This window comes from Scatophagus argus, chromosome 15, assembly GCF_020382885.2.
Source record: "Scatophagus argus isolate fScaArg1 chromosome 15, fScaArg1.pri, whole genome shotgun sequence".
In the NCBI taxonomy this organism is placed as follows: domain Eukaryota; kingdom Metazoa; phylum Chordata; class Actinopteri; family Scatophagidae; genus Scatophagus; species Scatophagus argus.
In genome coordinates this window covers 614,215-634,900 of record NC_058507.1, presented here as the reverse complement: position 1 = coordinate 634,900, position 20,686 = coordinate 614,215, and the positions used below count along the sequence as shown (strand labels likewise).

The 20,686-nt window shown below is 48.1% G+C and overlaps 3 protein-coding genes and 1 long non-coding RNA gene across 14 annotated transcripts in view; 2 read left to right on the top strand and 2 right to left on the bottom strand.

The window, feature by feature from the left end:
* coch (coagulation factor C homolog, cochlin (Limulus polyphemus)) overlaps positions 1–3,808 on the top strand; it is an 8,629-nt gene extending 4,821 nt beyond the window's left edge. For both annotated transcript variants that reach the window (XM_046413336.1, XM_046413335.1), the window contains 8 exons: positions 145–292; positions 570–673; positions 865–1,091; positions 1,205–1,319; positions 2,732–2,875; positions 2,972–3,128; positions 3,445–3,539; positions 3,636–3,808. In XM_046413336.1, coding sequence (XP_046269292.1) covers positions 145–292; positions 570–673; positions 865–1,091; positions 1,205–1,319; positions 2,732–2,875; positions 2,972–3,128; positions 3,445–3,539; positions 3,636–3,808 — 1,163 coding nt within the window. The remainder of the gene's footprint in view (positions 1–144; positions 293–569; positions 674–864; positions 1,092–1,204; positions 1,320–2,731; positions 2,876–2,971; positions 3,129–3,444; positions 3,540–3,635) is intronic.
* Positions 1–6,906, bottom strand: part of LOC124072146 — a 26,187-nt gene extending 19,281 nt beyond the window's left edge. The window contains exons 1-6 of one of the 9 annotated variants that reach the window (XR_006845459.1): positions 6,699–6,906; positions 6,468–6,574; positions 6,305–6,363; positions 3,609–3,871; positions 3,356–3,524; positions 389–3,275 (exon numbers count right to left, since the gene is read on the bottom strand). This is a non-coding gene — a long non-coding RNA (uncharacterized LOC124072146). Of the gene's footprint in view, positions 1–129; positions 3,276–3,355; positions 3,525–3,608; positions 6,575–6,698 lie in introns of those variants that run through there. The other 8 variants (XR_006845454.1, XR_006845453.1, XR_006845458.1 and 5 more) reach the window with 8 other exon arrangements.
* Positions 6,540–11,430, top strand: ccdc65 (coiled-coil domain containing 65). 2 transcript variants are annotated; one of them, XM_046413337.1, is made up of 8 exons: positions 6,540–6,711; positions 6,904–7,071; positions 7,168–7,337; positions 8,406–8,556; positions 8,639–8,812; positions 9,052–9,270; positions 9,351–9,479; positions 9,852–11,430. In XM_046413337.1, exons 1-8 carry the CDS (start codon positions 6,571–6,573, stop codon positions 10,131–10,133), a joined length of 1,434 nt encoding a protein of 477 aa, XP_046269293.1. In that variant the 5' UTR covers positions 6,540–6,570; the 3' UTR covers positions 10,134–11,430. The 2 variants fall into 2 exon arrangements, with proteins under 2 accessions (XP_046269293.1, XP_046269294.1); XM_046413338.1 differs by lacking the exon at positions 9,351–9,479.
* strn3 (striatin, calmodulin binding protein 3) overlaps positions 11,137–20,686 on the bottom strand; it is a 15,463-nt gene continuing 5,913 nt past the window's right edge. Inside the window, exons 2-16 of the mRNA XM_046413332.1 lie at positions 18,636–18,739; positions 18,466–18,539; positions 18,190–18,268; positions 17,734–17,895; positions 17,497–17,635; positions 17,251–17,386; positions 16,871–17,010; positions 16,604–16,782; positions 16,299–16,346; positions 16,072–16,193; positions 15,466–15,633; positions 15,241–15,381; positions 15,022–15,129; positions 14,810–14,896; positions 11,137–14,676 (exon numbers count right to left, since the gene is read on the bottom strand). Of these exons, the coding sequence (XP_046269288.1) occupies positions 14,507–14,676; positions 14,810–14,896; positions 15,022–15,129; positions 15,241–15,381; positions 15,466–15,633; positions 16,072–16,193; positions 16,299–16,346; positions 16,604–16,782; positions 16,871–17,010; positions 17,251–17,386; positions 17,497–17,635; positions 17,734–17,895; positions 18,190–18,268; positions 18,466–18,539; positions 18,636–18,739 (1,857 nt within the window). The 3' untranslated portion in view covers positions 11,137–14,506. The remainder of the gene's footprint in view (positions 14,677–14,809; positions 14,897–15,021; positions 15,130–15,240; positions 15,382–15,465; positions 15,634–16,071; positions 16,194–16,298; positions 16,347–16,603; positions 16,783–16,870; positions 17,011–17,250; positions 17,387–17,496; positions 17,636–17,733; positions 17,896–18,189; positions 18,269–18,465; positions 18,540–18,635; positions 18,740–20,686) is intronic.

The window sequence follows — 20,686 nt, the reverse complement described above, 5'->3', positions numbered from 1 at the left end:
GCTTCTCGGTGAAACGAGCAGCCTTCAGCACACGTTTCATGTGCGCTGAAGGCTGCAGGGGTTCACCTCACATCTGATTATTAACACGGAGACTAAAGGTCTGCTGAGGCGGGATCCCTGCTCCTCTACTGTGTGTGTGTGCAGACTGTCAGATGGACATCGCCATGGTGATCGACAGCAGCAACAACATCGGCCAGCGGCGGTTCAACCTGCAGAAGAACTTTGTCGTCAAACTGGCAGCCATGTTGAGAGTCGGACAAACAGGACCACATGTAGGCCTGGTCCAGACCAGGTCAGGCTCTCTCTCTCTCTCTCTCACACACACACACACACACACACACACACACACACTTCTGGACAATGGGGTGAATACGTTAACTCAGGGCCATAACAGAAATGTGATTTAATAACCAAAACATTAAGACCACAGTACAAATAAAACTGCTTTTAGTGCTTCAGTCTGAGCTCAGATCAAAACCTCGAGTGTCCACATGTCAAACTGAAGGATGAACCTCTCTGTACTGTGTGTGTGTGTGTGTGTGTGTGTGTGTGTGTGTGTGTGCGCGCAGCGACTCCCCCAGGACGGAGTTCTTACTGACAAACTACACTCAGCCTAAAGAGCTGCTGTTTGCCATCAAGGAGCTCGCATACCTGGGAGGAGACACCAACACAGGTAACACACACACACACACTCTCACACACACACACTCACACACGCACACTCTCGCACTCACGTACTCTCTCACACTCTCACTCACACACACACACACACACACTCTCTCTCTCACACACACTCATACTCACACACACACACACACACCATCCATCTTCCTTTCCCTGGTTTCCTGTCCTGTCCTGTTGCAGGTAAGGCCATCATGCACACGGCAGAGACCTTCTTCGCCCAGGAGAACGGTGCCAGACGGGGTCACCCCCGGGTGATGGTGGTCCTGATTGACGGCTGGCCTTCTGATGACCTGGAGCAGGCGGCCATGTTGGCCCGAGAGTCCGGCATCAACGTCTTCCTGGTGTCTGTGGCTAAACCGGTGCCCGAGGAGCTCGTTATGGTGCGCGACAAGGACTTCATGAAGAAGGTTTGCACTTTGTTCACGCCTTCAGTCATTTATCACACATTTAAAAATGAAGCTGCCGAACATCTGGATTAGCAATGTGTTTCTGAAACACGGGCTGCCTCTTCTCCCTGCAGGCGGTGTGTAAGGATAACGGCTTCTTCAGTTACCTGATCCCCAGCTGGTTCAGCACCACCAAACATGTCAAACCTCTCACTCAGAGACTCTGCTCGCTGGACAGCCTGCTCTGCAGTAAGACAAGACAACTTTATTCGTACAGCCCATTTTTACAAGCTGTTCAAGTCTCACAGGGCTTCACATAGCATCACAGCAACATCCTCTGCCCTTCGACCCTCACATGGACTCAGGAAAAACCCCAGAACAAACCTTTAACAGGGAAAGACTGGGAGAAGCCTCAGGGTGAGCAGCAGAGGGGGGATCCCTCACCCAGGACGGGTGACGGCAGGCGGGCAATGGAGAGACCCCACATTTCACATTTCATTTCATTTCATTTCACTCTGTCATTTTCTCAGTGCACAGTTAGCTTAGCTTAGCATCAGGGCTGGAGAAAAGTGGCAGAGGAAGTCCTTTATGGAAATAAAAGCAGGAAGAACACAATTTTCAAGAGTCTTAATAAAGCAAACATTACTGAAACCAAAGGGTTCATCCTCATGGGAGCAGGAATGTGTTACAAAAATGTCTTTTCACATTTTGCACTATTAGTTTTTTCTTGTGTTCACGTGGGATTTGGTTGTGATGCTGGTCTTAGTGCAAGGAGAGGATGTCACCAGTTTCCTTTAAATTTGAGGACTCTGGTGACTTAACGGTAAATCAAAGCCACATTTTTCTCCACTTCCTGTAGAGCCGTTTGTCCGTCCACACTGCAGGGTGTTGGAGCACTCAGCTGTGGAGACGTCTGCCTTTCTTCTGTGTGATGGAACCACAGGACACTGAAGACCCAGTTACTCAGGATGATTCCCAGAGCTATGGTGTGAGCAGGTTCATGTAGGGACTATTTTCTCTCTGATCACCGCACAGCAACAGACCTGCACCTGCTCGTGGCATGAAACATAACAGGAATCCTCGTCGGCTGAGATGAACTGTTAGCTGAGCTCGTTTCTCTCTGTGAGGTGATGTGGACAGAAGTACGGTAGTTATTCTAGAGGAGGCAGACGTCTCTGCAGCTGACGACTCGCACCAAAACAACCTGGATGGATCAGCAGCGCTAAAGGGAAGGAAAGTCAGGGTTGACAAACTCAGATTTCCTGGAGCTAAACGGTGCCACAGCAGCGAGTAAGATGTTAATTAGTTGAAGAAGAGAAGAAGAAAGAAAGGCTAGACATGTTAAAATGTCAAATCAAACACAGTAAAGCCAGGGGGCTTGTTGGCAGCTTCGTACATGTTCTCCATTTTGTCCTAATGTTATATTCTGGAAAAAAAAGAAAAAAAACTCATAATAACCTGTGACATTACAGTCAGGACCCTGAAGTCACGTCGCAGTGCAGCCCCCTCTGGTCAGGAGAAAAGTCTGTTCTGTTGACTTTGTAGTGAACTGTCCCTTTAATCTTCTGTGGAGGTTGAATATCTGCAGCAGCAACCCGCAGCACAGTGAGCAACGTCGTACTTCATGTGTAAGTCACGGTGTGTGTGTGTGTGTGTTCAAGGTAAAACCTGCTACAACTCGGTCAACATCGGCTTCCTCATTGATGGTTCATCCAGCGTTGGAGATGGAAACTTCCGGCTGGTCCTGGACTTCCTGGCAGGAATCGCCCAAAGCTTTGACATCTCAGATGTGGGGACTCACATTGGTTAGCTTCACAGGATGGAGATGACTTGATTCACTGATTAACTGAGCGGCTGTTTGACTGGCTGACTGGCTGACTGGCTGTGTGCTACGTGTCCAGGTGCTGTGCAGTTCACCTACGACCAGAGGCTGGAGTTCGGCCTGTATGACCACTCCAGCAAGGACGACGCCATCAACGCTCTGAGGAGGATCTCCTACATGAGTGGAGGAACGGCCACCGGAGGAGCCATCAGCTACACCACCCAGAACCTGTTCAGGTAACATCACACCTGACTGCGGCTCCTGACGAGGTTTTCGACTGCTGAGGTCTACTTTTCTGAAGCTAAACCAAAGCTGGACTGAATTGTTGTTGTTGGAGAGTGTGTTTTGACTGTTCTCCTGCCATGCTGGTCATCTTACAGCCCCTAAAATTATTAGATTAAAATGTTGGAGTCATCCTGGACGGATTTGAGATTACAGGAATAACTTTAAAGAAGCAACTTACTGCCGGAAGGTGCGACTCAGCCATCGAGTAGTGTTTGGATTACTGAGGTTTCTCTCTGCGTCGCATCATGTCTGCTCTTTCTCCGCCAGGCGGACAGGACCGGGCCGCAACTTCCTAATTGTGGTGACGGACGGCCAATCATACGATGACGTCGGCAGCCCGGCCATGGCTGCACATAGGCAAGGTGTGTGTGTTAAAGGAGAAAGCACAACAGTTTGTGTCCTGTTCTTAATAACATCCATAACTCTTTCACCTGTTTCTCCCAACCACCGATCACCAGGCATCACCGTGTACTCTGTGGGCGTGGCCTGGGCACCCATGGATGACCTCAGAGCGATGGCGTCGGAGCCAAAGGACAGCCACACCTTCTTCACGAGAGAGTTCTCTGGTCTCGCAGAGTTCATCCCCGCGCTGGTCCGAGGCATCTGCCGAGACTTCACTGAAAGCAACTAGGAACACGCGTGTTTGTACTTCTACACGTGTGAGGGCCCTCACTGACATGCCCCGCCCCTTTACCTGAAAGCACACCTTAAACCTTTAAACACAGCCAAAATGTCATTTGCATGTATCAAAGCAGGTCCTCACCAAGATAGATGTACAAGTACACACACTGTATATATATACTGTACACATACCAACTAGTACTGATACATACAAGTGAAAACACATGTATATAAAAGACGTATATACCAAAAAACATTTTGTATATTTATAGAAGGAGGTGCTGGGAAATCACCAATCAGTCAATCATCATCAATGACAGCAGAAACCATCCTCACCATCCACTGTTAGTGTCTGATTTATTACAGCGTGTAGTCAAAATTGCACTAAAGTACTGTTAAAAACGTAAGAATTCCAGCTGGTAAAACACCACCAAAGCCACGTTAATCAGGTGAGCAGACTCGATTCACTTTAACCCACTTTAACACTAACAATCAGCACTCGTGCAGCTGACTGAGGCAACATAAGAAGCTAATTCGTATACAACAATGTAGAAGCTAACTGTGAAATAAAACCCTGCTGATCCATTAATGAACTGCAGATGAAAGAGAAAACAACTGTAACTATGGCTTTTGTATCTCATAATTAGGAAATAAAGATACCGCAATAACAATAAACAGATAAAGTTTTCGTCAGTTTTGTCATTATGAGATTCTTATTTTGCATCTTGTAATTACAAAATAAAGATGTGATTATGAAATTATTTTCTCATAATTACAAAATGAGGATCTCAGAATTATTACTCAGAAACCTCTGAACACAGAGAAAAGTATTGTCAAACTATGGATAGAAAGTCAAAACTAAGACAGTTAAACTATTTCTGATAACACTTCCAAAGTGTCAGCCACAGCAGACCTCAGCTTCAGTCAGTCAAACTCTTCAGTATGTTGAAACAGGAAGCTTAAACTAAGCTTAAACCTATTTGCATTTCTGACCTTCTGCAACCCTAAAACACAGGATCAGAGCTGCTTTTCACTCTTCGCTCTACGCTTTAAGACACATTCTTAATCATGTTTTAATTATCCTGACGTGCTTTTGCAGGATGGATTTCTGTCTTTTCCTGAAACTGGAATCTGAATTCTCTTTCACGAGGACAGAAAAACCCGACTTTAAGCACAAAGATGTTGTCTGTTTGCTCGCGAGCAGACGCAGGAAAAGCTGACGTCTAAATGTGTTGTCTGCTCACACGGTAACACAAATGTGCCAAACCTGTCAGGAGGCACGAGTCCTCCAGGTGAGAGCAGCTTCCAGTCGGGGGTGTGGCTCCAGGTGCTCACAGGAGGGTGAATGAGTAACAGACAGCAGAGGACAACAGAAGGTGTGAGAGGAGCAGAAACATCCTGATCCTCGTAGGGAATTTCGTAGTTTAGCCGCCCAGTTACAAAGACTGAGCGGTCGGTTCTGTTTGTGCGGATGTTAGACGACGATTCTGTCCTTCTCTCTGTATTTATTGGCTGTTCTCCTCGTGTCTCTTAATAAAGATCAGTTATTTTTACACCTGGTCCACTGATGTCTGCTCATGTAGCTGAAGCCCGATTGGACGCCACCTGGTGTCCAAGCTGCACGTTACAAGAAAACTGAGTGTTGAGAGAAGTAAGAACTCACTTCATAATGTGACCTCATCTGGTGCTAAGCAGGGGAGGAAGTATTTTCAGAGTAAAAGTACTGATACCATACTACAGAAATACTCCTGCAATGAGAATATAACTTCAGTAAAACTATAAAAGTTTAATAAGGAAAATGTACTTAATGGAGAAGAAATTCCCAGATGAATATTCTAATATATATATTCTAAACACATAATAAGAGTAACATTGTTGGAGTCAGCCAGTAACTAATGATTACTATCAATAAACCTCAGAAAGTACTCAAATACATTTTAAAAATAATTACAGTAAATAAAAGGAAAATTCCTCTCATAGTGAAGCAGTTTTTACATGAAACGTGACTTTATAACAGTTGACAGTTTCCTGTCAGGCAGCTAACTGCTAATGGATCAGCTGTACGCTATAAACTGTCATTTTCATAAGCTCTTCCTTCGTCCAACTCGGAAGTTAAAGCTGTGACGTAGCCGCAGCGGAGGTCCCAACATGGCGGATCGTGTCCGACGCGGTTGCTATGGAGACGGAACACAAACAGCCTGGAAAAGTGCGACATCTTTTCCAGTTGCTTTCTCGCAGCTAATTAGAAAAGTTCTAAATTACCTCATGCTCCAGGTGAGGCGTTTTAACGAGCGATGCTTTACTGAACCTTTTCGCTTTCATCTCAGCTCGCGCTGGACGAACAAAAATCAGATTTTACCGCGAGGCCGGAGGACGAAGTGTTTAAACGAGACGGCGTGACTCCCTCAGGTGAGTGAAATGACTGGAACCCACCGTCACCTGCTCACGGTACTGTCATCGCAGCAACACAATGTTAGATGTTTAAACTGTTGGACATTTGGCTCACCTGTTACCTTCAGTCAGGTTCCCGGCGTCTCAAGGACACTCGAAACAAACGAGGCGCACCTGAGCGGGTAAACGACAGATTTGGATTTGAACTGTAATCAGTTTGTCTCGGTGTGCAGAATTAACACAGAAAATGCAATCATGGAAAATAAAGTGTGAAACACCTGGAGCGACCCGGATGCTGTGCTTTGTCCGTGTGGTGTCCAACAGATCAGCGTGGAGTGGTGAGGAGGAGGAGGAGGAGGAGGAAGAGGAGGAGAAGGGATCATGCCTAAGAAAGCAAAGAAAGGTGGAGGTGAAGGCGGTGCGAAGACAGAGGAGGAGAGGCTGTTGTACCTGCAGCAGCGAGCTCAGGCCGAGGAGGAAATGGCCAAGAAGAAAGAGGAAGTCCTCACCCTCTTTCTGAAGGTACTGCTGCTTCACCTGCTTTCCGTTCCGACCTTCATTCCGATACAAGCAACAGTTTGAGCTTACAAAACTCTAAAGTTTCATATGTTTTCCGTGTCATTTTACAGCAGAAGTAACACACAATAACGTTAGGATCTTCTCCATGAAGGTCAGCCTTTTCAAATTAAAAGCTGTTATTTGGTTTGAAACCAGGACAAGTTGCAGAAGGAGGAGAAGAACACTGCAGTGAACCTGCTGAAGCTGAACGAAGGCTGGAGGTCGATTCTCCGTCAGACTCGAGCCGCCGAGCTGCGTAATGACATCACGGTGCTCAGTCAGACGTTTGAGAGGCACCTGGACGGCCTGGACGGCATCATGAAGGTGACCTGACGCCCCGAAGGCATTCAGACTGCACCTCGTTCTGCACCTGAACTTGTTCCACTGTCAGTGCGTCACTTCCTGTTTGTTCCGCTGCAGAATGTGGAGCGTGACCTGCAGGAGGCGGAGCGTCAGTCGGCTCAGGTGCGACGCATTCACCTGCAACATGTGGAGCGTCTGTGGGCTCAGCAGGACAAGCGGCTGATGTTTGTGCAGCAGCAGTGGGAGGACAGTCTGGGACACCTCACCTCCGTGTTCAGCTGTGAGAGGTCAGTGTGAGGATCCACAGCGCCCCCCCGAGGCCTGCACTGTTCATTACAGCTGATCCCAAACCAGCTGACCGTTTACACTCAAATGCTCAGCCAAGTCCTAAATCCTTCAGTTTCTCCAAAGAAACTGTAATATTGGAAGAACTCTCACTCTCTTACACTTCCGGTTCACTCGCAAGGTCGTCCAAAATGAACGGGGGCTTACGGAGCTGTAGTCCCAAAATGTAACTTTTATGGTGTCCATTTTTTTCTGCCAGTTTTCTTTACGTTTTCGGTGTAAGTGGTAGAGACAATAGATACAGTTCTATGGGATTATTTTTGCAGATTCTTTTGTGATGAAATACCTTTCCGTTATTCCGTTATTATTTAAGTATTTGTGGCATCGTGTGCCAGTTTACTGCATTCGCCATTTTGGTTTCACTCGTCAATCACACACTTTTAACCAGGCTGCTAACGTCTGCTGTAGCTCTCGTTAGGACCACAACACACAAAACCGAAACCGCGTCATTGTGGTTATGTTCACGTAACGATAGCTGACGTTAGCCTATCGTAACGTAACATTTCTAGTCGTAAATCTTTAACTGACCAATCAGCATTCTGATTCAGCAGAATTCTGCTTTAGAGGCAAAACCGTCTGCCCTTTAGTGTTTTTTTTACTTTCAGTTCTAATTTATAATCAATATATTTGCAAAAACGAAGATAAAATCTGGGCGTTTTGTCCAGAAGTAGGTGTAAGTAATTATTTAGCTCCTTTCACTGCCGTCCATTGAGGACGACCTCGCGAGTGTCCTCTGGCTGAACTGCAGTCTGGGGACACTGGGTGGTACACTGGGTGGTACACTGGGATTAACAGGAAGTGGACGGGCTGCGGCTTCTCCTTTTAGCTCCTCTGTGACACTGTGGGCCTTGTGCAGGTAAAATTAGGTAAAACAAATGGGATGTAACAAGCTCTCTGATTGGTTAAAGAGAGACATTTGGACATTTGTGTTCAGCTTCATGAGCTGATCAGGAGTCTTCATTGCAGGTTAGATTCATCATCTCTCGTGTGGTCTGGGCTTTACGTTTCAGGAAGCAGATGTCGGAAAGCTGCGAGCAGCAGCGAGCTGATCTGCAGGACTCGACGTTCGCCTTGGAGCAGCAGCACGCAGCAGCGATGGATGAAACCCACAGGCTGTACAGTAAAATCATCAAGTTGTACGAGAGCACTCATCGCGACAGGGTAACTCACAGTTCCCCCCTCCCGCCGTCTGCAGTCAGGTGTCCTGAAGTGTCTGACGCCTGTCGTCCGTCTCCCTGAACAGGTGGCTAAACTGATGCAGGTGGAGAAGGAGAAGCTGAAGGACAAGGCGCTGCAGCACCAGCAGGTGGCGGAGCTCTGCAGCCAGGACACGCAGCAGTTCAACAAGCTGCTCTCTGAAAACCAACGACTCATCGAACAGACCGACGCAGACGTGAAGAAGGTGAAGAGGCTGCAGGTCAGTGGAAGCTTTAATCTGATTGGTGAGCGTTCCAGTGATCACCTATGAGTCTCTGTTTGCTAATGAATAAGCCACATGCTGACGTGATGTGGTGAGCTGTGGTGGAGGAGCAGCCCGCCATCCAGCTCAGAGCTAACAAGTCAAATCAAATGCGGTCGGCGTAGGCTCATCTTAACCTAACGCGCCGCCTGCTGTGGAAGCTCAGGTCGACACTTGCTGTTCCCTTTCCCTCACAGGATCTCGTCATTCAGGTGAGGGAGAAGCTGAACTCCAGTGACACAGAGAATCAGTCTGTGGAACAGGATCTGACAGCCACCAGAAACCAGATGAACCGTAGGACCAAGGAGCTGCGGGAGCAGCTGAGTGAGGCTCAGACGGTGGCGAGGAAACAGCTCACCGACCTCACGGTCCACAGCGACAACGCAGCCAGGAACCTGCAGGCGGCTGTAGCCAAGGTGAAACACCTCACACCCAACTACATCCACCTTTCACACCTGAGCACGTCCTCACTCATGTCCTCACTGTGGCGCTTCAGGGCGAGAGGGCTCTGCGTGTCGCTGAAATGTGTCACAAGCTGGAGAGTCAGCAGCAGAACATCTCATTAGTCCCTCCAGAGGAGCACAGACCGCAGACAGCAGGACCGGAGGTGGAGCAACCAGCAAAGGTGAGACAAGATTCTCAGTTCCAGCTCTTCCCGACCGACTCTTCCTCCCCCTCCTCCATGTGGCCACGATGCTAAGAACAGACCTTTTCCGCTCAGACTCTTCTGTTGCTTGACGGTTAGAAACTTGTTGTTTCGCACTGCATTACATTATTGAATTAACTTTAGCTACTTTGCAGATTTAGATTATTTAATGTTTATTGGCTGAGTGCGCCTGCAGTGTTCTGAGTTCACGTTTGTTGGAGGAGTTTTCGTCCTCATCCTTCAGTTAACATCTGGCTCAGGAAGGAGAAGCAGCCGACGATCCGACGTGTTGTAAACCGACTACACCCAAACTGAAGGTGAACCGTGACTTCCTAACGCGTCTCTTTGCAGGAGGTGCGGGAGTTTCTGGAGCTTCAGCAGCTGACGCGGCGCGTCAACGCCGCCGTGCTGCAGCGAGCAGCTCTGAGGGGACGCAAAGACGACGTGAGCCGAGAGAACCGGCAGCTGAGGCTGCTGCTGCATCAGCACCTGGACGCCATGACGGTCAGCGACGGCACCTTCGACGGACGCCACGCTCTGCTCGCCGTGTTTCCGGCCCCGAAGGCCCCCCCAGACGCCAACAGACGGCACGCCGTCATCGAGGCCGTTCACGCTGTCAAACACTCGCTGTAGGACGGATACCGCAGCTCTGAGAGGAGGAAGAAGAAGACAGAAGAAGAAAACACAATTGTCTTTGATGAAATGTTCAAAAAAATTAAATAAAATTCAGCTTAACAGCTGTTTTCAACCACATCAGAAGGAACTTTCTCAGGTATCTCCCAGATCCTAAATGTCCTAACAGACGTCATCATGTTGACACAGTCAGTCACGCATGAGCTGCTGTGGTCCTGAACGCATCACAGCTCTGACTTGGACTTCACTGTTTTCAGATGTCGCAGAAATCACTCAAACGATCATTTTATTGACAGAAGGACGGTCAGTCAACTTTCTGCCAACTGACTTCTCAGTAGATGTGAGGAAATCTGAACAACAGAAACCTGCTTCAGTCAGGGATGAAACAGGAAGCAGGATCTGCAGGTTTCCTTTCTGTGCACTGAGGTCAGATCTTCAACGTTTGTTCTGCAATGAATGAGCCACTCAGCGACTAAAACTGATCCAGGATGGCGATGTGGTCCTCACGGTCTCGAATCGAGACAAACCATCCAAAAGTTTAATATGATGAGCGAATATCTGCACAAGAAGTCCGAGAGCCCGAAAGTAAAATCGAGTAGTTCACCAAAAAGCAACAACGACATCTTAGAAGAGTGTGAAAAATTAAGTTTTGTTTCAAAACAGGTCGGTCATTTGTTCCTCTCACAACCAGCAGTCCAGGAGTCCCGACCCCGAAGAAGAATCACTTTAATCAATGAGTCAAACTTCTGCTGCTTTTCTCTGTTGGTTGGACAAGATTTTAATTAATCGTTTCATTGTGAAAAGAATGACGTTATTTCTTTTTTCTCGTCTTTAGAGGTCAAGGACCAAATACTTTTGGCCACTTGATGTAAAATCTGATTTGCTTTTGATGGTTGGAAAAGCTTTAACGTTGAAATTCGGCCTCAACTTTTATTTTGGGGTTACATTTCCTTTCACTCAAACCAGCGAGAGCAGAACGAATGATGGGCGGGGCAGCAGCGTCTGTACAGGTACACCATTTAATAGTTATTATAGACATTTTATATACAGTTGTATTCTGCTATGTGGTACAATCTTTAAAATCTGCTGTTTCATAGTTTGGAAATCAAAAAAAAAAAAAAACTTACAAAACTCATCAAAACTCGCAAACTGATCAGAACTTTTCTTTTTCGGAAGACTAGAAAAAATACTTTTATTGTATTAATCATGCAGTACACAAACAGAAGTCTTTAGTTACACAGTAAAGTTGTAGCGTGGGACAAAAGAAAATAAAAATTTGTTTATTTTGATCGATTAACAGCTGCTCCCCTCATAATCCCTTCAGCTAAAAACTTTACATCAAAACAGAAACAAAGCACAACCGTCAATTTAAAACTTCCCACATGACAAGAGCCCCAGCCAATCAGGCGGCGGCTTTGTTCTCTAAAGCTCCAGGAGGCCTCTGATTGGGCAGTTTCTCAAAAGGGTGATAGAAGTGAAGTTTTTGTTGAAGCCGTGATGAAGTCAAACTCATGCGGTGATACGAGGAGCAAGAGGAGGAGGAGGAGCCTCAAACCTGCAACATCATCATCTGTTTACAGAGACTGTGCTGCTTTCAGGGACTCTTGTAAACCCAAATGCCTCCTAGAACTGTAGACTGCTGGGGTGGAAGAAGATATTTAGTGATACTGAACTGATTTTTGATTAGTTTACATGCAAGTTACTGTTAAAACTGTTTATTTCCTTCTTCTGGCTCCCTACAGAAACCTGCAAACTCCTTTATTTTTGACTAATGGAGATCATCATTTCTTTAACTTTTCCGGAATTCAGTTTTTAAAAAATCGTTCACAGCATGCCGAGTCGCGCCGTTTCAGCTCATGACGGAGCAGGAAAATGTTTCATTTCCATCCAGCCAGATGGTACCTCAACGAGCCATCGACACCTGGCAGCTAACGAGCGCTAAAGATGGTTTCTGAGGTAGGAGACGTGAACACGTGTTCAACAGAAGCACAGAGTTCAGTGTCACACGGAGACCCGAGACCTCCCCATTCAAACTGTTTATCGGATCAGACATCAACGCTGAGGCGTCCACCATCAGACTGAAAACTGTTGGTTTCCCAGACAACAACAAGACGTCCGAGCTTCGGTTCGTTTGAACTTGAACTGTAACTCGTCAAGCTGAGACGAGACGAACAGCGTTTACCTCCGGGCAGCACGTGCAGCTGTCACACCTGAGCTCTACACTCCGTGTGCTGTACAGGTGTGTTTGGGTGTCCTGGATCGTCACAAGTGCGCTCAGGGTGAAGGTGGGCGGGGCCACACTGCGAAGTCCACGTGCTAATAAAAACAGTAAAAAGCGGAAGGTGTCGTTCGCCATCTTCTCTACAATCTGATTTGGATGCCTCTCGTCAGCCGGCGTCAACAGGACGTGGCGTTTGAGGCACAAGCGTGAACAAACACACACCGACACACATCTTTACTGTGACTGAGCGTCCAGAACGGCTTTTGAAAAATGATTTGAAATTTGTTTGCTGATGAACCTGTTTGTGTTTTTGCTGTTCGTCATTTCGTTAGTGGCAGTTTTATTTACTGACTGAAGCAGAGTTTGGTGGGTGTGTCCAGGTTAGAAACACAGTGTTTGTGTCGTATCTCTGGACACAAATAAACCATCTTTCACACGCGACCTGAATGCAGCGTGAGGCTGAAAGGAGAGCAGATGATGTGATTCGATCCATTCGTCTGAAGCTGACATACAGACTTTGTTCTCAGAGCTCGTTAACATCCTCCTCTTCCTCCTCGGCTGAGTCTCAACACTGCTCGGCAGCTCCTCTCTCTCTCCTCCACTTCCTGCATTTGGTGACATCTTCACTGAACCCCCATCTTTATGTTCCAGACAGACATGTAGTGTGAGAGCCATCGTGCAACAGGAAACAGGAAGTAGAAGGTGATGTGTTCAGAGGATGGACGAGGATGAGGAACCAGAATCCTCCTCGGCGCCAAGATGTTTCCATAAAAACCATTATAAAAACTAGATTTATTTTACACAAACAGAAAACGTCCACACGCGACTACAGTAATGTCTGAATCCTTCGCTCGTTACCTCGGCGATGTAAACGTAGCGCTCCGATTGGCCCACCAGGGGCTGAGGTGGGGATGTATTAACCAATCCTCTGTTCCCATATGGACGGACATCCAATCAGCACGCCAACAGAAAATCTGACTTTTAACCCGACGTGGTTGTTCACCTAATGTTCGCTTTCATTTAACAGGAAGTAAAATGAATGGTATCCTTTAAAAACACTGTAAAAAATTAGGCACGTCAAAATCTTTTGTTGTCATTCTTGAGTTTAGTTTTTAAAAACTTAAAAGCGCAGGGTTAAAACGTCAAACGTTCTGTTCCTTAGCTGAAGGCGGCTGACTCTCTTTTTCTGTGCAGCTTTAAAGGAAAAATCCCCCTCACGTTCTGCTGCTGTTCAGCGTTCGATTTCCTCCGCTTTGGCCGGCACACCAACAACCGGACGATCAGCAGAGAATCAAACCTCACTCATTCTGGTGCCACGGTAACGTTTGTGAGACGTTCAGGAGGAAACACAAAGCGCTCCTGCACTGCGGGGCTCCAGCTCAACATTCACGTTCTTTCACAGAGGAACGAATGAGCTTCAGCGGTGATTCTCAGGCTTTAGCCTGAACCGACGCCTGATGGCAGACGCTGCGGCGTCCCCTGGGCTTCGAGGTGAAGACAGCTTCTCCGCGTCCAGCTGGGGACCTTTGCTGTTCCCCACTTCCTGTCACTGATGTCAAATGAAGGCAGATGATGCCCAAACCTAGTGGAAGGACTGACGGCAGGTGACACAGAGGTTTGTGTGACAGAAAGGCCAGACTGTCACTGAGGACATCAGAGGACACCAGAGGACAGCAGGAAGCTGAACTGTGACATCTGATCATCTCTTAGTTATTTCTGTTGTGAAAACAAACCAAAAAGACAGAACGAAGCTCGCTGATGTTTCACAAACATCTGGACGGGATGTCATCCACGCAGATTCTGGGGGATTTTTCCTTTAAGTGGGTCTCTGCTGAGGTCACACTAGTGTCAACACGAGGGGGGAGGGGCTTCATGTAGTGTCATCAGGACTGCAGGCGACGAGGGGACATCACAGGACAGGCGAACTGTTCAGTGTCGACCTGCAGACGTGTGTGCGTGCGTGTGTGCGTGTGTGGTCAGTCTGATGGACATGTCGTCACTTCTAGTCTTTCATTAGTATTTATTCTGTGTTCAGAGACCTGAACAGACCTGAATACTGCTAATGTGTCAACAGACTAGCCTGTCTCTCTCTCTCTGTCTGTCTGTGTCTCCTGCCAAGCGGTCCTCTTCTCTCTCATCCCCTCCTCCTCGACTACACGTAGACCCTGGCGAGGGCGTCGGCTCCGGCGGAGGCGATGTAGGCCTTGGAGGGGTGGAAGGCCACGTCGTAGATGGCCTCCTCGCTCTTCTTTCGATGAGCTGTGATCTCCTGGACGCACGTTTTACTGTCCAGGTTCCACAGACGCAGGGAGCAGTCATGACCTGAGGAGGAGGAGGAGGAAGAGGAAGAAGAGGAGGAGCAAAAAGAACAGGGAGAGGAAGAGGAGCAGCAGTCAGTGTGAGCTCATCTCAGTGTTTCAACATGACAGACTGTGTTTGCTTTAAAGAGACTTACTTCCAGACATCAGGTAGATCCCATTAGGATCCACAGCCAGACTGGTCACTGCGTCCAGGTGAGCCACCATGGCATGGATCACTTTACCTGCACACACACACACACCCCGTTTAAACCTGCTGTGCCTTAAGGTTCACACCACGGAGTGATCGCTCTGAGAGGTCGTCGTCTCCAACAGACAGGTGGATGCAGAGACAGGTGGACAGACTGACCTGACTTGTTGTCGTAGAATTTGATGTGTCTGTCTTCGTGGGCGGTGATGGTGACGGGCAGCGTGGGATGACTGACCACCTTATTGATATGACTGCACCCTGGCTGAGCTGAAAGGAGGAGGAGGAGGAGATGAGGAGCACATTATTACACAGTCCTGTTGAATCTGTGTGTGTGTGTGTGTGTGTGTGTGTGTATGTGAGTGCATGTGTGTGTCTTACTGCCTTCTCCCTGCCCCTTCAGCACCAGTGCTTTCTGGGAAGTCTCCAGGTTGTACACCACCACGTCTCCGCTGTTAAACGACGCCACCATGTGGGCAGGGTCACAACCGTTGAAGTCCACCGCCGTGGGGACACCGTGCTCTACGGACACACACATTAATACGTTTGACATGTTGCCACTCCTGTTGTGTCCTCTGCGGGACGCACTCTGTCTTCTGTTCTCACCCTTGTTCGTGTTGAAAGTGCTGATGCAGGGATTCTTCTCCGTCGGGTTCCACAGTTTGACCGTTCCGTCGGCCGAGCAGGACAGGAGGCGGTTCTTGATGCCGCTGTAAGCCAATCCCCACACAGCGTCAGTATGCCCTGTCCACGACCCCGCCAGGACGCTGGGATCTGATTGGACCAGAGGAGAGGGGGGTTTAGCTCTGCTTCTGCATTCTCTGACAAACAGGAATTACAGACGCTTCCTAAACTCCCGTCTCAGACTTCATCAAAACTGTCAACTTGATTGTTGGTTCAACATTTGTCCCGTCACGCCAGCCTCTGTGTTTGTGCCTGTATCCGTGACAACAGCTGTCTCATCTCAACTGCCACTGGCTAGTCGGTTTTAGCTTCAGTGAGCATTTAGCACAAGAGGAGGGGAGGATATACAACCATTAATACCTGGTCAGGTATTAACACAGATGTTAACCTGTTGGAGAGAAGCTAAAGAGTTCATAAACACGTTTCTGTCACACCCAAAGTTCAAAATGTCATCCAAAACCAAGATGAAATGAGACCTTAACCTTCAAGCTTGTGTGTGTGTGTGTGTGTGTGTGTGTGTGTGTGTACCATAGGTGTCGTAGGGGTCCACATTAGAGCTGGGGATGTTCCACCACTGGATGGTTGAGTCAATACCTCCACTGAAACACTGTTCACCACTGGAGGTCATCGCCAATGACAGCACTGGACCACTGCAGAGAGACAGACACCTCATCTTCATCTTCATCAAACAACACTGACTGGGTCGAGCATGTGTGTGTGTGTGTGTGTGTGTGTGTGTGTGTGTGTGTACGTACATGTGAGCTCTGAATGTGTAGACAGGTTCCACATCAAAAGAGGCACTTCTGGAAATGAACAGACAGACAACAGAGAGTCAGAAATAAAATATCCCGACTTCACCCGAACACATCGTCATGAAGCTCTGTTGTGATGTTGGCCTGTTAGCTCTGAGCCGAGCGGATTTTCCTCTGAAGCCCAGAGAATCCGGTTCTGCGTGTGGTACACATGAAGCACAGCCACATGTTGTACATGTGCTCAACACGTGAGCTCGTGGTGCTCCTGGCTGGCAGCTGAAGGCTGTCGTGTTTGTTCGGTGTCGTACTTTTTGGCAGGGACGGTCTTGGTGAGGTTCCACAGTTTGAGCGTGTGGTCCTCGGACACGGTGACCAGACACGGTTCGACGGGGTGGAAGGCCAGCGCTCGGACGCCGTCGAAGTGGCTCCGCAGCGTGTACTTCGGATTCCACGTCTTCCTGAACGAAGACTCCTTACTGGATGGCAGCTGAGGTCAAACGACAGACAGTGTGCTTAGATTGATCAGTGAGCGTCTGCGTGCTGAACACCAGCTGTGCTTCGTGACGGTGGCTTACGTCGTAGCTGTAGTCTGTCTCGTCGTTGGTGACGGTGAGGTCGGCGAGGTCGCCCAAACCCAGCACGCTCTCCAACACATCGTCTGACCCCCCCAGCAGGAAGGACTTCCCCCCACCGGGGGGAAACGGTAGAGGCTCAGCTGCAGAGACACAAACGTTCATTTAACCCTTTTAGCACCATAATAACAGATATATTTATTAAAAGCCTGGTGTTCTTTGTCTATTTTCGTCAATAATTGTGTCATATACTCTGAAATACACATTCGCCGCGGTGTCACCGGTGATCCCCGTGGTTTTAAATTAACTGACTCTTTCAGTTTGTGTGTGAGTGCTCAGGTCAGACCAGACGGCAGAGTCTGAAGACGTTTCAGGTCTCTCACCCCACTCTGTCCCGTCCCCAGAGCTCCGGGCCTCCCCGGCTCCCTCTCCGTCCTCCGCCGTCACCAGGAAGTCAAACTCCTTCAGAGCCTCCTCCGTGTCAGCGTCGTCCTCCGACGCCAAGCCCTCATTCCCCACCTGGAGGAGGAGAGGAGACAACGTGGAAGAAGGAAATGAAAGAGGGGAGGAATGAGGGTGAGGAGGAAGAACGGTAGAAGTGTGTGTATGAAGTCTGCGCGTGTGTCTACCTTGGTCTTGTGTTTCTTGACTCGATGATGTTTGTCAGTGCTGATGTCGTCAATCAGGTCTCCCTCCTCATCCTCTTCTTCATCGCTGTCCTCTGTGTTCTCCAGGAAGTTGAACGTCTCCAGAACGTCGCCTGGACTCCTGCAGACAAAAACACACAGATACAAGCAGTGTGTGACCTCTGCTCTCCAGTGTACGTGTGTGTGCGCGTGCATGTGTGTGTATGTGTGTGTGCGTACCTCTTGCTGTCCTTGCGCCGCTCCGTCCCGTTGATCAGGTGCTGAAGGTTCTTGTTCTCCACGGATCCGTTCTGCTCAGAAGCCGACAGGCCGAGCAGAGAGCGAACCCTCTGAGTACGAACGTCCAGGATGGTGTCTGTGTATCCCACTTCCTGCAGGTACCTGAACACACACACAGTTTATGTCTTCATCTTGTGGCTTTAATGGAACACATTTAGAAAACTGGAACCAGAAAAATATGACTTTTTGTCTTGAGAAATAAAGGTTTTATCATTGTTGCAGATTCATTTCTGCTGGAGTGATGAACACGTCTGATCCACTTTCTGGAGCCTCAGCCGTGTTCCCCTCACGCTGTGAGGACAGACAGACGACTGGCAGCACGTCTACTCCGTCCTCGTGGTACGGACATGTAGCTCTCCATGTTAAACATGAGTGAGAGCTGGTTGGTGTTCTTACTGTCTCAGCAGTTGTCTGCCTTGTTTCCAGGTGAGCTGACTGTTGGCAGGAACAGCAGAGACCTCTGAGTCTTTGGTGTCTAAAGGACAAACACACGCAAAAACAGACCATGAGGACACACTGAGAGACGCAGCTGGATGTCCTCAGACCTTCAGATCAGCTGCCAAAATATGGAAGCAGGCAGACAGACAGACAGACAGACAGACAGACAGACAGACAGACAGACAGACAGGCAGGCAGCCTCCACTTTCCACAGATGTGTCGTTCTTTTCTCACCTGATTCAAAGCTTGGCATCTTCATCTCCCCTTGATTTAACTCTGTTCCATATTTTAACTTGTGATATTTTGCTCTGAGGAGGAAACAGAAACAAAGTTGTTTTATCGCCACAGACAGATTTAAAGAGGAAGACTAAAGTGTCTCTCAGAGGACATTTGACTGATCTTACCTTTCCTGTTTTAATGCGTATTCTAACATTTTTATTCTTCTAACCAGGTCGTTCTTCAGGTTCTCCTGACCTTTCCTCTCCCCCTGCAGGAACGCTATCCTCGCCTGGAGACACACACAGAGACACACGCACACACACATTGTTCATTCATGTCATCATCCAGCACACTTCATCAGAAAAATGAGCACTTGAACAAACATCAGCGTGATAAAAACTACCTTCCATGACAGAAACCATCTTAGGGAGAAGTTTATTTGGTGTGTACCAAATAAACTTTAAACAATTTGGAGTATTAAGTTTGTCCCATCTGCTAACATGGAGGGGGAGGAGCTTATGAGCTGTACTGCAGCCAGCCACCAGGGGGCGATGCAGATGTTCTGAGAGCTCTCATGTTGTTGTCCATCTTCATACAGTTTTTTTTAATTCAGTGGACTCATCTGTTGAACTTTCACGCGTTAGCTTTTCACTGTCGCCTCATACTGACCACATTTAGAGCTTTTCTTCAGTATCAGCAGTAAGGCAGCCACAGAGGGATACAAAAGACACGATTGACTCACTCTTTTTGCTTTTCTGGACCTTTTTGTCTTCACTGAGGCTCAGATAAAACATAACCTGAGGACATAAAGGTAAATTGTCTGTTTGTCCTTATATAACACCCAAGAGGCGCTGATGACAAAACAGTCTGCGGATAAACAGAGTGACAACTTCACAGAACAGCAACACGACTGATCCGTTTCAGACCACACAACTTTACATGACAGGAAAGGCTGAGCCTGGGGCTTTCAGCATCCTCTCCTCTCTGAAGGCTTTCGGTGATGCTGAATAACGCAGCCCTGTGGATAATCCGTTCATTCTGCGTGACATTTCAGAAGGCCTTTCTGTTGCTGCTGTCTTCAAGCTTCAAAAGCGATTCTCCCAGCAGCCTTAAAGTAACACCAACACAGTACTGCATGTGATACCTCGCCATGCTGAACCAGCTTCGTCAAGTACTACATTCAGTCACATGGTGCAACCACATGAAGCTCAGCATCATCGAAACTGCTGAGCTTGTGGTGGACTACAAAGCTTCACGTGTGGATGTTGCTGTTTCTCCATGTGAGTGAATATCATGCAGCTGTTGTGTAATAAAGACGAGACAGGTAACAGGGAAACGAGGCAGCAGCCCGGCGGAGTCCACCAGAACAGGAAGGACAGACAGAAAGCAGATGACTTCTGTTATGGGCAGGACAAACTGCTCCTAACATCGACTGAGATGAGAGGCCTGAGAGGCCATTAATCTACGGACAGAGAATATCGGCAAGTATTCTGACTATCGATAAATCCTGTCAGTCTTTTTCAGGCAGGAATTGGGAAATCAAGTCAAATATTTACAGATTTGTTGCTTTTCTTCATCACTTGCTGTTGAAAACAGAATATTTGGGAGTTTTGTTTTGTTCACACAACACAAAATGTTTGAAGACGTCGCCATTGAAGTTGTGACGATGCGTTTCATTCACACACACAACAACAATAACAACAACATCGCGGCTACGCTGACACAAATCAGCTTTCAGTCTGATCGTCAGGGACAAACAGCTCAGAAAGGGTTAACTGTGACAGACAGACAGGCAGAGAGAGACAGACAGACACCTTCATCAACCTGCAGCACCTCCTGAGTGACTGGCCACACCTGTCTCACTGATCATCTGTCTGTCTGTGGGCAGCTGCTCCTGAAACCCAACCCTGGCGATGACTGACAGTTATTTACACACACACACACACACACACACACAGCTGCGCGTTCTCTGTCGGGGTGCCCATAGCAACAGGGGTGGATTCAGAGGGGGTCCACAACTTCCTCTGGTGAAGGTCGCCATGACAACGTGGAAACCAGAGGTCAGCCCCCAGTAGGGGGAGGGGGGGGAGACAGACGGGAGAGGGACGTCTGAGAGGAGGATTACATAACAGACCACACTGATTCAGCCCTGCTGATTGGCCGCCTCTGTGATCGACAGCCACAGCTCCACAGACCCCTCTGACATACCAGGAGATGTACGTGTGTGTGTGTGTGT